Consider the following 14,538-nt stretch of genomic DNA (forward strand, 5'->3'; position numbering starts at 1 on the left):
AGCCATCGTACCTCGTTTTCCATCAAAAGGGGAAATTTGGCTCGTCTGAGCTCCGCATCCATTGTGCCCATTGTCCAATCGTTTCCGTTTTCTTCGACGGTCCAGGCAGACTTCTGGTAAACAGTCATATGCTGCAGAAGGAATCAATATCTGCTCCATAAAAGGTAACTATTGTGGTTGAAGGACCTTTCAGAAATTCACGGTATTCTAACGATGCCGACAAAAACTCTTCATCGTCTAAGAGCATGTGTAAAGTTTCCCCAACGATCGATGGCCATGGCGGACGTTGGTTAGGTTCGATGTCGTCAAGAAGACAGGTAAAGATCTCCATTGACATCGAGCCTGCCGCCCAAAGACTTGGCGCGTAGGCCATTGCCCATGAAATCACACCGCTGGGACTGAGTTGTCGAATCTGCTCACATCTTTGTCGGGTCAAGGCTTTTCGGACTTTGACGTCCTCGGAGTCGAATTTGGAGTCTTTCGGGCCTTCGAATATAGTGATAATATTTCGCCTGAACACTGGTGGTTGCTTCAACCGGCCGTTAGTCAATAGCTCCCCTTTACATGCCAAAGCATGAGACCGAAGCTTTTCACTTTCTTTCCATGCTCTTTCTGCACGCGATTCTTTTGACTCTCGAATCTTGTTTTCCATTCTGGTCGCAGTTGTTGTAAGACTCTTGCTTATGTCGCCAAGAGCTTCCCATTGCTCCTCATTAGGGTAAATTTTCGATACTTTGGGTATCAACAAGTTGGCTTTTTCCAAAAGTCCTCGTAGCTGGGAGACGACAGCAGCTGCAGACATGATTCGGTAATTCGAAGTGGAAAGTAACTGGTCACATGGAAGACCGAAGAAAATAAAGAGAGAAAGGAAGGAAGGAGGGAAGATAGCGGTGTTCTCAATAAGTAGAGGAAGGAACTTGACTTGAGGAGGGGTAGTCACGAGGAAAAAGTTGTGCGGATTATCAACTTATGCAGGTTCGCAAAAGTATCGCCGCTGTGAGAGGCTGCACGATCTCTGATTTGTCGACACCGCGGGGTAAAATGGGGCCAAATGGCGTGGCGTCCAGCAGCGCTAAACGACAATGACGGTCACATACGATCTTTTGGAGCTCGTTGATGGCCCCCTGGATGAGACAGTATGGGGGGAGAGGCGTCCGACAAGAAAGCTTTAGATCCTTCTCAGATCGTGCATCCAAGTTTTCGCATCTGAAGCGTACTTTTGTTAAAAGGGGCAAAGGGTCGATAACGAAGATATAAATGGGAGAAATTCCCCGGGTCGTTGGAATTTTCTGTTGGCATTCACATCAGCTTTTGATCTTGCTGATTCAAACTCTCTTCTCTATCATACCAACAAGTTCTGGATCAGACAACATGGCACACAGTAGCCCAGATATGCCTTCCTCCGAGGGTATGGCATTGAAGAGGATTTCTCCGTCTCACCAAGGCCTGACGCCCCCAGACAGCCCAACGAAGGGGACAGCTACGGTTCAAGCTATCGTGAAGGATCTGCAGAGTCTCTTTGGAGTATTCCTTGAGAAGGCGCTGCTCGATCTTTCCAGCGGAGAACCTCCAAACACTCCTGTCTCCCAGGGCAAGTCCCGACCCGATCTCGACATGGTTCGACTGAATCAGTTGCTGGTGAAGCTCACCGGCGATGAATGTGCTTCAGCTAAACTGTCTGTGGCAACTAAGCCCGCCCAGTCTTGTCCAGCAAGCAATGAACAGGAGGGCGTTCAGGTAGCAGATGAAATTGATCTCAACAGTCCGATCTGTACTACCCCTGATGACTCCAAGTCGTTCGAAAAATGGGCCTCGACACCCGAATTCAAGACGGTCGTGGAAACGTATGAGCCACCAACTCCGCTTTCCATTTCTTTTAAAAACTGGCTGACAGGGGTGCAGTTGGGACAAAGAGGCATGCAAATACAAGATTGCTGAGCCGACGGAGACCAGCACTGATCAGGACAACTATGCCGAGTATGTGTTCGTTGTCCGCGAACGTATTGGTAGGCGATACCTTTGCATACAGAGCCGAAAGTCTACTAATGATAGGATTAGACCGGAAGTCCGAGGAGGTGATATCATACGTAGATATCAAATCGGAAGGCTTGCGCGACATTCTGCGTGAGGTGCTGCACGAAATCAAGGCTGTTAGCATGATGGAAGATAAGCCATCGGTAATTGAAACAGATATTACCTTTAGGGAGAATGCTGACTTGAGTTTAGATCGAGCAAAATGTGCTATTTCATTTCCTCTCAGAGCTGGAAAAATATGCGGAGAGCTTGAACAACAATCCGGACCGTGGATCTGCACATGTGAAGAATCTCCACTTGCTCATCGACCATCTCAAGCACACGTATGCGGCGACCTCGCAACGTCTTGATTCAATGCTACTGCATGGCCACATCACATACGACCTTCTTTGGGCACTTTTCAAGCCTGGTTCCCACGTGTACGGAAGGTGCTTCGGAACAGGAGAACCGCGATGTGTTATATTCGATGCGGGCGAAGAGACCACCGAAGACGACGTCACGTATTATAGACTCGAATGTCGATACCTCGACTATGATGGACAGAAATTTGGCGAAGCCGGCATCTTTCTCGGGGTCACGAAATTCCGGGGATCACGGCCAATCGAAGCTCTCCAAGCCTTCCCTCTCCACCATCATCCAGATTACGATGGAGTCCGCAAAGACCTGGTAAAAAGAGGTCGGAAATTCTGTGGCATGGCTGGGAGACACATCCAACACTGTGACGGCAGCGCGTTCTTTATGAAAAACGGCGCTGCTGTCGAAGTGAAAATCAATGGTCAAGTGGGAGTTGATGCAGCATTTTTCCGTCAAATGTTGCCCAATTATTCCCGGCCCCGACTCCAAGACAACTGGCCAAAGAAGAATGATGGCATCGCAGTTATCGATATAGGCGCACTGTTCAAAAGGGACCGGGAAAGGGAGAAGGAAGGAATGCAGGAAGGCAGCGTAGATGTACAACAAATGGGAGAGGACGACTTTTTGATCAGCTGTCCTACAGTTTGTTGCTTCAGCTTTCAGGATAAGCAGTTCTGTGAGTATTACGTGATCAGGACTGGATGATATGATGTCTAATATGGGATAGTGGAGTGTGCGGTTGGTGCTCTTCGCGAGGTGACATGGACCCCGGAAACCTTTGACTGTCTGAAGATACCGTCGGAGAAAAAGACTCTCCTCTCGTCACTGGCAAAAACTCGCTTGGGGCTAGCACCCACTGTGCCATTTGACGATGTAATTAACGGAAAGGGCCGTGGGCTCAACATTCTTTTGCAGTACGTTGATAAACCCTCCATTACTCACTTGGTATCTGAATTGTTCTAGTGGTCCACCAGGCGTCGGAAAGACATTCACTGTTGAGGCAACTTCGGAGCGCTTCAACCGTCCTCTGTATTCTGTAAGCATTACCCGTTGTCTCGGTTGTGGGCTTGCTAACATGCCTAGATATCGGCCGGAGACCTTGTCGTCGCCTCCGCCGATTCTAGTGTGCTCGAGCAAAGAATCGAAAGCATATTCAAGATTGCCAAGCACTTCGACGCCGTTCTTCTCTTGGACGAGGCAGATGCGTTCATGGAGCAGCGCAAATCTTACCATGATACTCATAATCGTCTTGTGACCGTTTTTCGCCGAAAACTGGAGTATTACCAGGGCGTCCTCTTCTTGACCACGAATCGGATGATAGATTTCGACGAGGCGATCTTGAGCGGGATTCACTTGACCATTAAATACGATGGCTTGACAGCGAAGTTTCGTCGGGAGATCTGGACGAATCTATTATCCAAAGCACATACGGCCCAGGGTCCTCCTGTTGTTGGACAAGATGAGCTGCAGCAGTTAGACAAGTTTTCTCTAAATGGAAGAGATGTGAGTCTCCAGGACGTTAGTTATTGTTCACCGGCTGACCGTTATTAGATCAAGAATCTTATTTCCATTGCACACGCACTCGCCACGGTCGAGGAAGAGCCGGTGACCTACAGATGTCTGGAAATTGCCGCGGAATCGAATGAAAGACTTTCGGAAGAGTTTCGTCGAGCACAATGCGTTGAGAACATGTTTCTCTAGGGCATACGAATTGGTCTTTGTGATCTTTCCACGCATTATAGTTCAGTACACGACGATAGTTTCAAGGGGTCTTCAACTCACATAATGGAATATAACTCTAAGAAGTTTTTCATGCCCAGCTTTAAGAGTATCTTGGCGATTGTTAAATTATAGTAGATATTGTCCTCCCTGGCCGATCCCAAGTAGACACGATGCGCAAAGGGTTTCAGGCGCTAATCCCACAGCGGCCCATTCAGTGGTAGCGCCAAAATGGAAGAAAAATTTTCCCTTCGACTCCATGATCTGACGGGGCAGATACCAACCGAGTCACCTAACGCAGTCGACCCATGGATCCGTGGACCGTCATGTGCAGACAGTTGAGTTGGACAGGAGGCTTTGCCTGCTTTTCCTCCGTCCCAACGTGATGAGCACGCCGCGTGTTTCCAGATATTGGTTCTAGAGTTCGAGGACGCTTCAACCGTCTCATGTCCTCCAAGTCAATGACAATCAAACGGCCACCCAGATCATCCCATAGCATATTGCGCCACTCACCGTCGCTGTGGACAACTCCGTGCGATCGGAGCACGGCCAGAGATTTGTCGCGCTCTTGGTAAAAGAAGCTAGAATTCTCATCGTTGATAAAATGCTGAAGCCGCGTTCCAGACCAGCTCAGGATCATCATCTGCGCCATTAATTCACCATGGTACCAATATGCGATCCGTGGCTGAAAGACTCCAAGATAGACGGGAATCTGATGCCCTTGCAAGCTCCTGAGGTAACGATAATTGTCCACCTCCGTTTGAAGGCGATGCTCCTTCTCCGCTGTGGTAGCTTTAATGATCACAGTGTATCCGTGTGATAGAAGGGTAGCTTTCATGAGGTAGCCTGTCCGACCACAGATGTGCAATTGTTCGAAGCCTAGGTCTCGATTTCGGACAAGTTGACGGTGAAGCTGGCGTGTGAACTCTTGCGGTCCCATAGAATGTCTCTGACCACCGTGGAGTTTCCAGTTGGGGCATTTTTTATCCAGAGGTTCACGGTTGACCATGCCACGGATGCAGGCAATGGTGCAGTATGGTCGAGTAGAATGCCCGTCTTTTCGAGAAGTCTGTTTTTTGTCCCGGCCGGCTCGTGTCCTTTCACTTCCCTTAGTTGATTGACGGTTGTTACCTCGGCTGCGGCTCAATCGGCTACGCGACGCTGCTGCGGCGGATGGCGATTGCGATTCTTGATCGCTGCCACTGCCTTCGGGCGACGAGTGCTTTGGTGTAGATGAATCCGGCTGACAGCGAGCGCGAGAGCGTGTGTTGTGTACTTTCCGATCTCGTTTCCAATGCGAGGGCCGATAATTAGAGGACCTCGGGTCTTTACGGAGAGTTTCGGGAATTTCCTTCAACACGTCGAGGTATTCAACCTCCCAGGTCGTTAGCTTGTCGTGTGCCATGTCGTGCCACTCTTGAGGGGGAGTTTCTGCGGCCAGCGCTTGAAGGGTGAACGCAAGCACCTGCCCGATGGCGGTCCGGTGGAGGCGCAATTCATCGTCCGGCTGCACGTCTTGATTCGGGATACACAAGAAATATTGAACAATCGTGGGGTCATCTTCCGGGATATGCAGGAAAACAAAGGCCTCCCCTGTGCAGATGTAGCCGTATCGAACTCCACTGTCGATCATGTATGAGAATATTTGAGTGACCACGGCGGCGACAAGACGGGTGGCATAAAATTCAAATGTGTCACCTTCTTGGTCGATGACATCGCGATCCAGATCCATCTGGTGTAGACCCGCCACTAATTCGGGGATTGTCACTTTGTGCGGCGCTTTGAACTCCACTGCATACACTGGTATTTGTCGTTCATCAGCCACAAGGTGCACGCAGAACTGGTCGGCTCGCCGATTGCGTCTTCGTGCAGTGCCATCCCTCTTCTGTCTCTGCACCGCTCCTCTTCCCCCTCCTCTGCCTCTACCATGCCTAGTGTTCGCCGGTCGTTGGGGTGTCCGCGCGTCCTGAAGGTTCATTTGCTCCAGGCTGTTCTCCAGCGAGGTTTCCGATGGGTTTGCGCGATCGTAGAAGGTGACTCGGCCTTGGATTCCAAACTCATGTCGAAGGGGTTCATCGTCTCGCAAAGCCTTAATGACCTTTTCGACAAAGTTATCCACCGTGTCTCGCTCAAAATTCCGAAGTGACGCTTCCGAATAGATCGATCCGTTCTGGATATTCGTAACAACATAGTCGATTTGGGTATCAGAAGGGAATAGCGGGCGCGAGGTAAACGCAGCGGTGCGGTCGAATTTCTCCCAGACTTGTTCCTGTAGTTGCGGAAAGTCAAGCCAAGGGATGATGTGCTTGGGGTAGAGTCGGTTTACTGGGTCGGTCGCGTCGCCCTGGGTTGTGAGGGTCGCATCCGTCTCAACTTTGATCGCTTGAGACAGAGAATGGTGGCAGCGATCGAGGAGACGTAGAAGTGTGTTGGGTTGCAGTTGCTCTTCTGCCTCTTCTCGCGCTTTTCTCTCTTCTTCTCGCGCCTGTCTCTCTTCCTCTTCTCGGCGCTCTGCGTCTTCTCGCGCTTTTCTCTCTTCTTCTCGCGCCTGTCTCTCTTCCTCTTCTCGGCGCTCTGCGTCTTCTCGCGCTTTTCTGTCTTCTTCTCGCGCCTGCCTCTCTTCTTCAAGTTGACGTCGTAACTCGGCGATTGTGTCTTCCATCCCTTGTCGAAAGCAGTTTCAGCAGATAATCGAATGACCCGGAATCGAAGTCAACGGAGCAAAGCGGCCGCCGTCTGACACGTGGAACGAACTGTTACAAGGGAATGCGCACCTGGATGTTTGCCAGCTTACTCACCCTGTGGGTCGAGCTTTTGCTGCCTCAGGCACTAACACGCTTTGACCTTTCGCGCAGACTTTTAAGTCCCTCGTTGCAGACTGTACTCTGTGTGTCGATTCAATTGTGGTGCCTAGACTGGCCTCGTCAGTGAATTTGTTGAGTTCTTCTTGGAGCAATGCATTAAGTACAGTCACCGTGTAGAGGATCATTATCTCAATTGCGACAGTCAGAAGGCCCCGCTTTCCGTTACCCAGTCAAAAACGTGCCCTGCATAAAATATGTCTCGTGATGTCGCTATGAGTATAGTGAACACGAAGCTAGTGTCAGCGAATGTCCTTGTGATGAGGAGAGAATAGGCTTACATCTCTGGTTGTTCGTCTGTTTGCGAAACACGCTTCTGGATGCTCTAGGCTTTGGGGGTTAGACGTCATGCAGTCATTCCAAGGGACCTCATGGAAAAGTAAAAAACGTATCTCACCTATCTGGGTAGTTAAGTCCCTTGTAAGGAATAGGATCTGTGCATGAGGCAAACTGAACTTCGTTCGCTCGCACAACCTGCAATGATCATTAGTTAGAAAATGCCAGGAGGGCCGACGGTTACGAGGTATTTATAGGGGCAAGCCTTGCTTGGTCCTGTTGGTCTCTGACAGTATCCGCAGTTTTGAGCAGGTTGATGGCAAAAGTGTAAGGGCAGAATCAAGGATCCCCGCAGGAATATATCAAAAATGCGGAGGACATATCACTCACATCAAAAAAAGGTCTTCATTACCACACTTGAAGCTTGCGTAGATACGCCACGGGTTATATCCGCCGTATTAGATACCTCATATTTTAATATTCATGCCCTCAATCTTCATTGCCGATTCCTGCGAAAAAGACCCATTCTTACATATTAAAGGGGACGCCACCTAAATGTACTCGAATAGCAAAGGAAGCGCCATTCTCGCTAACAGATATAAAGGAGTAATTCCATAAATTTGTGACATCATCTTCAAATTCCGGACCTCCGTCGGATTCAGGTGTCTCCCGTCACTTGATGGTACATTAAGTATTGATTGTATTTGAAGATCACGTGGAAATTTTGGTGCGGCAGAATCATGGGAGGAGATAGCAATGACTGAGGGGGATAACACACACCGTATTGCCTATTTTGGTCTAGTGGCACTCTCAGCGAGAGTAAGAGATACGCTAACCACATTTCACATCACAATTCTCCAGCTCGTACTGTGTCTGCCTTGATGTTTAACACGAATTCTATAACCGATATGATGATGATGTATTCATTTGCCCGATGTAGCTCGCTCTATATATATGCTGCTATGCGGGAGTGCTGTCAGGCCTGCCGACAGCTGGAAGGTGGTCGCCAGCCCACTGGGCGACCGTCAGGGAACTCGCCTTGCGAATTTCTGATCAATCGCCCTCGAATCGAAAGACGTAGACTAAACAAAAGAAATGCACGGATGCAAACATGATAAACACAAAGCCAAAATGAACGTCATTCACCCCTGGTCGCGGGTAGGACCAGGGCCCCGCTTCAACACACCATTCCCACGCCCTCTTCTCTCCAACTGTCCAGTCTTGTCGGCTGCCGCTTGCGCGCTCGCTTGGATCAAGGGAGTACAGTGGACCTGGCACTGCACTCCTAATGGGCGCCATCCTTCTTCTTCCGTCACACTGTCTAAGGGATCATTGTCTCCGCTCCTTTGTGGTCCCCTTCCTCGCCCAGAGCCGTAGGGTCGACTGTCTGAAATTGGCCTAGGAGGCCGGTCTTGACCATGAATTCGGCCACAACTGTGCGGGCCTCCGGTCGTGTGAGGAGTTCGTCCCGGTGGAGAGCGACTCCCTGGTATGAGAGAGCGCTTCTCATCCAGTCTCGCTCGTCCTGGTGCAAGGGGCATTCCAGTAGGACGTGTGTTACTGTTTGGCTGCCAAGATCGCAATCACACCGCGCTGTTTCGCGTCGGTTGATACGATTCAGGTAAGCCCCTAGGCCAATTCGCCCAGTTCTAAGCTGCATCAGAATCGATGTCGTCGCTTTGCGCAAGCCCGTCCAGTATTCCAGCGTCTTCTTTGTTGGTGCTTCAATCAAGCGTTTCGTCGGACGACTGGTCGCTTCCTTGGCCCACGTTCTGTCCCACTCCAGCTTCGCTTCTCTGCGAATTCGTCGTCTCGCTGCGGCTGCGAGACATATGTCTCGGTTGAGGGGGTTATGCAGCCCGTCCTGTTCCTGCGCCGCTTCTTTTGCGTGTTGGTCCACGATCTCGTTGCCAATGACTCCTTGGTGCGCAGGAATCCATCTGAGTTCTGTCCGAATGCTTCTGCCCGCAAGTTGTCGGATCAGGTTGAGGCATCCTGCTAGATAGACCTGTCCTGACGGCATCCGCGGTCGTCTCAGCGCCTTCAGCGCTGCTTGGCTGTCTACAAAGATGACTACCCCGTTTTTCGCCTGCTTAGCCCATGGCTCTGTGCTTTCCAGAACCATTTCAAGTGCCATCTCAATGGCTCGAAGCTCTGCCGCATATACGGTGGACGTATTATCATCTCCCATCTGGCTATGAGCATGTTGATCCTCAAGGTCCACGACCGCTGCCGCTCCGATCCTTCCATCAATTCCGCTCCCGTCGGTGTACAGAATCAAGGGTCTTTCTCTTGGGTCTTTCATCAGGATCTGGTTGTGATTGTTCACCGCAGCTTCTCTGTCCTCGATGATTACCTCTGGTGGCGCTTGCCATGGTGCCAGGACGAATGCCTTTCGACTCTCCCATTTCCTCGTCAAAGTATCCGGGGGAGCCATAAGACATCCGCCCGCCTTCCAAGCTTGCGCCTCCATCGGTGACCATCCAGCCCAGTCTCTCTCATCTGCCGGTCGTCGACGTAACATCGTTGGCGGGACAGCGAACTTTGGTCCTGTCCGTAGTCGAAGGGCCGTTTCTTTCACCAGTCGATTCATGTGAACAGAAATAGGCGGTAGGTGAAGCTCTGCATTCAGTGCCTCTGCTGCCGTAGTTCTGAAAGCTCCACTGATGAGACATGCTGCCTGCTTCTGGATTGCCACGAAAGGCCGACTGATTATGCGTGCCTTGGAGTGACTGATGAGCATAGGTTGATACCACGCGGAAACCCCAAAGAGCATCTGCGGGATTATCACCGCTTGGTAGATCTTTCGCATTGCATAGAGTGAGGCTCCCCACGTTGATCCTGCCAGGCTTCGTAGTGCGTGGAGAGAGACACCGGCCTTGGCCACCGCTTTCTCGCGGTGATGGTGGAATTCCAGACCCGGATCCAGCCAATAGCCTAGGTACCGCTCAGCCGTCCTCGTCGCTGTCACCGTGTGTCCTCGTAGAGAAAGCGATGTGTGTTGTGGGTCGACTTCCCTGGTGTTTACAAAATGCACGAGTGCATACTTCTTCGGGTCAAAAACTGATGCATGTTTCTCGGCCCATTGGTCGGCTTTGCGGCATGCCGCTCTGAGTTTCTTGATGGTTTCGCGTTCGCTGTCTCCCTTTGTCATGAAGCAAACATCGTCGACCCACCCGTTGCTTGTCACACCGTTGCTGCAGTTCTCAACGAGGTCTGCGTTGTAGATGAGATATAGAATGGGTGAGATCGGTGATCCTTGAGGGATGCCTGTAGGTGTCAGGATTCGATCGGATGTGCCCTCGGGCATGCGGATCCTTGTGCTTCGATTGGTCAAGAAGGCCCTCACCCAGGGAACGAAATGTCCCAAGCGACGTTTCTTGAGGTTGTGTAGTAGACGTTCATGGGAGACATTGTCGTACGCTCCGGACACGTCCAGCATTAGCAGAGATACCACTGGCTTGCCCTTTCCCCATGCAGTCTTGATTCGGTCGATGATAGTGTGGATAGCATGATCGGTGGATATGCCCTTTCGCCCGCCTAGATGGTTTCGTGGGAGTAAACCGTTGGTTTCTGCTGCGTAGCTGATCCGTCGCGCGACAACTGCCTCCAGAAACTTTCCGAGCGTGTTCAGCAACGCGACGGGTCTGTAGGATTTTGCGAGCTGGTAGTCACTTTTGCCTTGCTTCCGGAGCACCACCGTGATTGAGCGCTGGAAATGTGACGGGTTGTATCCCGTGTTTATGCATGCGTTGAAAAACTGGACCATTGTTGCTAGAACCACCGGTATCTCGATAAGCTTGTGCCAGAGAGAGTTTGGTATACCGTCTTCTCCGGGTGCTTTCCCTGCTTTCGCTCCTCGCACCGCCTCCTGTATCTCTTGAGCGGTGACTGCTGGAAACTCGATTTGCTGTGGGTACTGGAATGAGTCCGTGTCGGATAGATCGGCTGGCGGCGGTTTGGGGAAGAAGGCAATCCGGAATGCCTCTGCCTTTTGATCAACTGTTTCTGCGAGAGTTCCAGGCATTTGGGGATCCTGTATTTTCAGCGAAGGGGTGATACCCTTCTCGTAGGCCCCATCTCGGTTTCTTGCCCATTTAGCCAATCGCCACATACCCTGTGGGCCATCTTCAATGACCTGCTGGACTCGGCGCCGGTGCGCCCTTGACAAGGTTCTCTTGACGAGTCGTGTTTTTCTGTTGCGTGCTTCAGAGTAGCACATCCAGTCGTAGGGGTCTTGAGTTCTCGTATGTTTGCGACGGAGGCGACGAACCTCTTTGACCGCAACTTTACACTCGTCGTCAAAGTCGGGGTTCGACCACGCGGATGGTTTTGCCCATGGGGTTGATTCCTCGATTGCTGTTTGGATCGCTCCCATCAGCTCCTGGCATTTGGCTTCTATCCTTTGCGGATTTGCCCGGTATAGGCCTCCTGTCCGTAGACCTCCTTCGATCTTCTGGATGAGTTTCTGATCATCGGTTGCGTTCCAGTTTCTTCTCTTCTGTTGTACTGCAATGGGTGTAATAATATCAAGCACAGTCCTGATCGGGAAATGGTCGGATGCGTGTTCGATGTCATCCGCCCTCTCGCAATTGATAAGCCTGTTGACAAGGTTGGATGTGATGAAGGTGAGGTCAATCACCGACGACTGATCGTTTCGAGACCAGGTAGGTCTGCCTTGTTGGGTCGTCAACTCGAGTCCCCATTCATTAGCGATTTCTAGGAGTTGCTCGGCCTCCTGATCGAGCCTGGTCCCTGTTCCTCCCCATCTCGGGTGATGCGCGTTCATATCTCCAAGGATGATGTGTTCTCCATGAGGTCGTTTTGACAGCTCATTTCTCAGATGTCTAAGAGTATTGCTGCCCGGCCTATTGTATATGTTGTGTATGAAGAGATCTGTCCAGTCTCTGCCCTGATGAGCCTTTCTAAGTTTCAGTAACTGGTAGTCCTGTGAGACGAGTTGACACGACCAAGTGCTCGGGTCAAGCCTTTTAGACACAAACAGGCATACGCCCGGTTGGGAGAGATCCGAGGCTTGGACTTGATTGTCCTGGCCTTGGGTTGTTCCGTCGGCAGCTGCTTTTGGTGGGTAAATTAGCTGGAATGTTGCCGTCGCTGGTTGGTGTGTTGTGTGTTGCATTTCGTTCTTCCATGGCTCCTGCACCGCGACGACGTCCGCCGCGAGGACATTTCTGTCTCTGAGGAACGTTGCCATCACTGGCCACGATTTGTGTACGTTGTATTGAAGAATCTCAAACGATTTCATTGATGAGTTTGTTCGTCATCGCTTCGTTCGCTGGCCTCGTGCCATACTTCATCATTTGGGTCTTCGATTGTTGGTGCATCCGTCGTAAAAATCGGCGGAGAAGATCCGATTGGTATCGCTTGTCGCTGCTTGTATTTCAGAACCACCAATTTGCGGTATTCGGGGCTCTCCGGGTCCAGTTCGTCCTCGTCATCAGGCTCGGACGTGTTACCGGCCATGTTGACAGAGGTGAACTCGTTAATGAATTGGGTAAGTCGGTGTTCCCGGCTATCCTGCGGAGTGTCAGGTTGAGGGAGATCGGCCGGAGTGGGTTGAATGCTGAGCCATTCATTGTCGTCTGGTTGCTCGTCCATGGTGTCGTCCGGCTCGCCTGTGCGGCGCCTTTTCGAGGCCGCTTGGAGCCTTGTTGACCCTTGGCATGCTAGTGGTATCATTGCTGGTTTCGGATTCTTTGGCCTCGTTCTTGAGCCTTTTGGGCGACCAGGACCTCTTTTGAGCTGAGTAGGCTGAATAGGCTCAGTGTTTTCCTCTGGTGATGTTTCTACTTCTATTGCTGCAGCCTCCACGTCGATTACAGCATCCTGGGGGTTCCGCCGGGGCTCTTCCCCCCGTTGCTCCTCTGGAGCGTGTATCGACGCTTCGAGTCCATTCGTGGCCATGGGGTCTGCCCTGGTCGAAGTTGCTTCTTTGCCAGTGCTTGCCGTCACTCGGAGGTGCAGAGGAACGCGGTGATATGCAGGGCAGTTGGCCAGCGCTTGCTTGGCTTCGTTCATCGCTGCAACCTTCACCGGACATTCCCGACTTGTAGGGCGATGCCCTTCACCACAGTTGGCGCACTTGACTGGTATCGCTTGCCCCTTCGTCGACGGACACTCCCAGGTCGGGTGTCCGTTGGCGCAGTGACCGCATTTGAATAAGTTGGAACAGTGTGACTGGATATGCCCCGGCTTTTGGCATTTTCTGCATAGCTTTATCCGCCCCTCACGACAGAATCGTGATGCATTGTGAATTTGCTTCCCCCACACGACTCCCGAGATGATCGCGCGATTAGCCACGACTGGGCTGGTGAACTCGATCAGGATGGAGCCCTCCGCCCTCTCACCCGGACGGGTCATCCATCCTAGATACTGAATCTTAGCGCCTTCGCCCCAGTTGTTCTGCCTGAGCAGCTCAGCCGCAACGTCAGCCATCGTCTCCGGAGTAACCTTCATGGACCTCACGGGAATATGGTACGCCACCACTCCCCATGACGGTTCTTGGACCACCGAGCCTGGTCCAAAGGCTCTCAGCCACGCAGCATGTTTGCGGAGGACCTCTGCCCCTGCCGCACTGTTGGCGATCATTGCCACATCCCCCGACGGCAATTTTCGAGCAGCGACAAAGAAAGCCTGTCCGGCCAGTACCCCTGAATTCTTCTGACGGGCATTTGATACCCTCTGTCGTTCAGCCCTCTCGACCAAATCTTTTGGTGTCAATCCACGGATTTGCTCGCGGTTCATTCCGACCTTGACGATGACCTCTCGGTCCTCGCGAAGTTCCATTTCCGGTACTCCTGGTGACGATGTGCCGCCGCTCCGGGTGATAGGAGCCGCAGCCGTAGCCAAGTCGCGCTGCCATTCTTTGGCCCGGAAGTTGCGCCACGCTGCCGCAGAGTTCGCCGCGGGGGTAGATAGTGCCGTCGATAATGTGCTCGTTGTCTTTTCAATGGTATCCATTCGCTGGTTCAGACGTTCGGTGTCGGCGTTGATCTTGGTCAGCGCCTCAAGCACCTTGGCCATCCCCTGGCCGTCTCCCCGTTGGGCGTTGAGTGCGTACTGGCGGACGGCGCGAATATACCCAGTGACATATCGGTCCTCCGTGCCATTGTTTTCGATGTGGTTGAGCACCCTGCGGGCCCCTTCCGCGATGTCGTCCATGGATCGGGGCGGATCCGCGAGGGCCGTGGTTTTTGGTGTTCCTCTCCTGTCAGGGGGCAAAATCTGTGCGTTCGCACCCGTCCCAACCATCGCTGCCATCTCCCCTATAAAA

General features: G+C 51.8%; 3 protein-coding genes across 3 annotated transcripts; 1 reads left to right on the plus strand and 2 right to left on the minus strand.

The window, feature by feature from the left end:
- Positions 1–124: 124 nt before the first annotated feature.
- N7446_012163 (uncharacterized protein) lies at positions 125–802 on the minus strand (the record flags this gene model as incomplete). The annotated part of the gene is made up of 1 exon (XM_058520905.1): positions 125–802. One exon carries the CDS (start codon positions 800–802, stop codon positions 125–127), a length of 678 nt encoding a protein of 225 aa, XP_058366271.1.
- Positions 803–1,371: 569 nt separating this feature from the next.
- On the plus strand, positions 1,372–4,089 carry N7446_012164 (ATP-binding protein; the record flags this gene model as incomplete). Its single annotated transcript, XM_058520906.1, has 8 exons — positions 1,372–1,844; positions 1,903–2,006; positions 2,059–2,177; positions 2,227–3,064; positions 3,116–3,302; positions 3,352–3,424; positions 3,472–3,891; positions 3,940–4,089. The coding sequence occupies 8 exons, from the start codon at positions 1,372–1,374 to the stop codon at positions 4,087–4,089; spliced, it is 2,364 nt and encodes a 787-aa protein (XP_058366272.1).
- Positions 4,090–4,399: 310 nt separating this feature from the next.
- Positions 4,400–6,769, minus strand: N7446_012165 (uncharacterized protein; the record flags this gene model as incomplete). The annotated part of the gene is made up of 1 exon (XM_058520907.1): positions 4,400–6,769. One exon carries the CDS (start codon positions 6,767–6,769, stop codon positions 4,400–4,402), a length of 2,370 nt encoding a protein of 789 aa, XP_058366273.1.
- Positions 6,770–14,538: the final 7,769 nt, after the last annotated feature.

This window comes from Penicillium canescens (genome assembly GCF_028828765.1).
Source record: "Penicillium canescens strain IBT 15451 chromosome Unknown utg000010l_segment0_segment0, whole genome shotgun sequence".
In the NCBI taxonomy this organism is placed as follows: domain Eukaryota; kingdom Fungi; phylum Ascomycota; class Eurotiomycetes; order Eurotiales; family Aspergillaceae; genus Penicillium; species Penicillium canescens.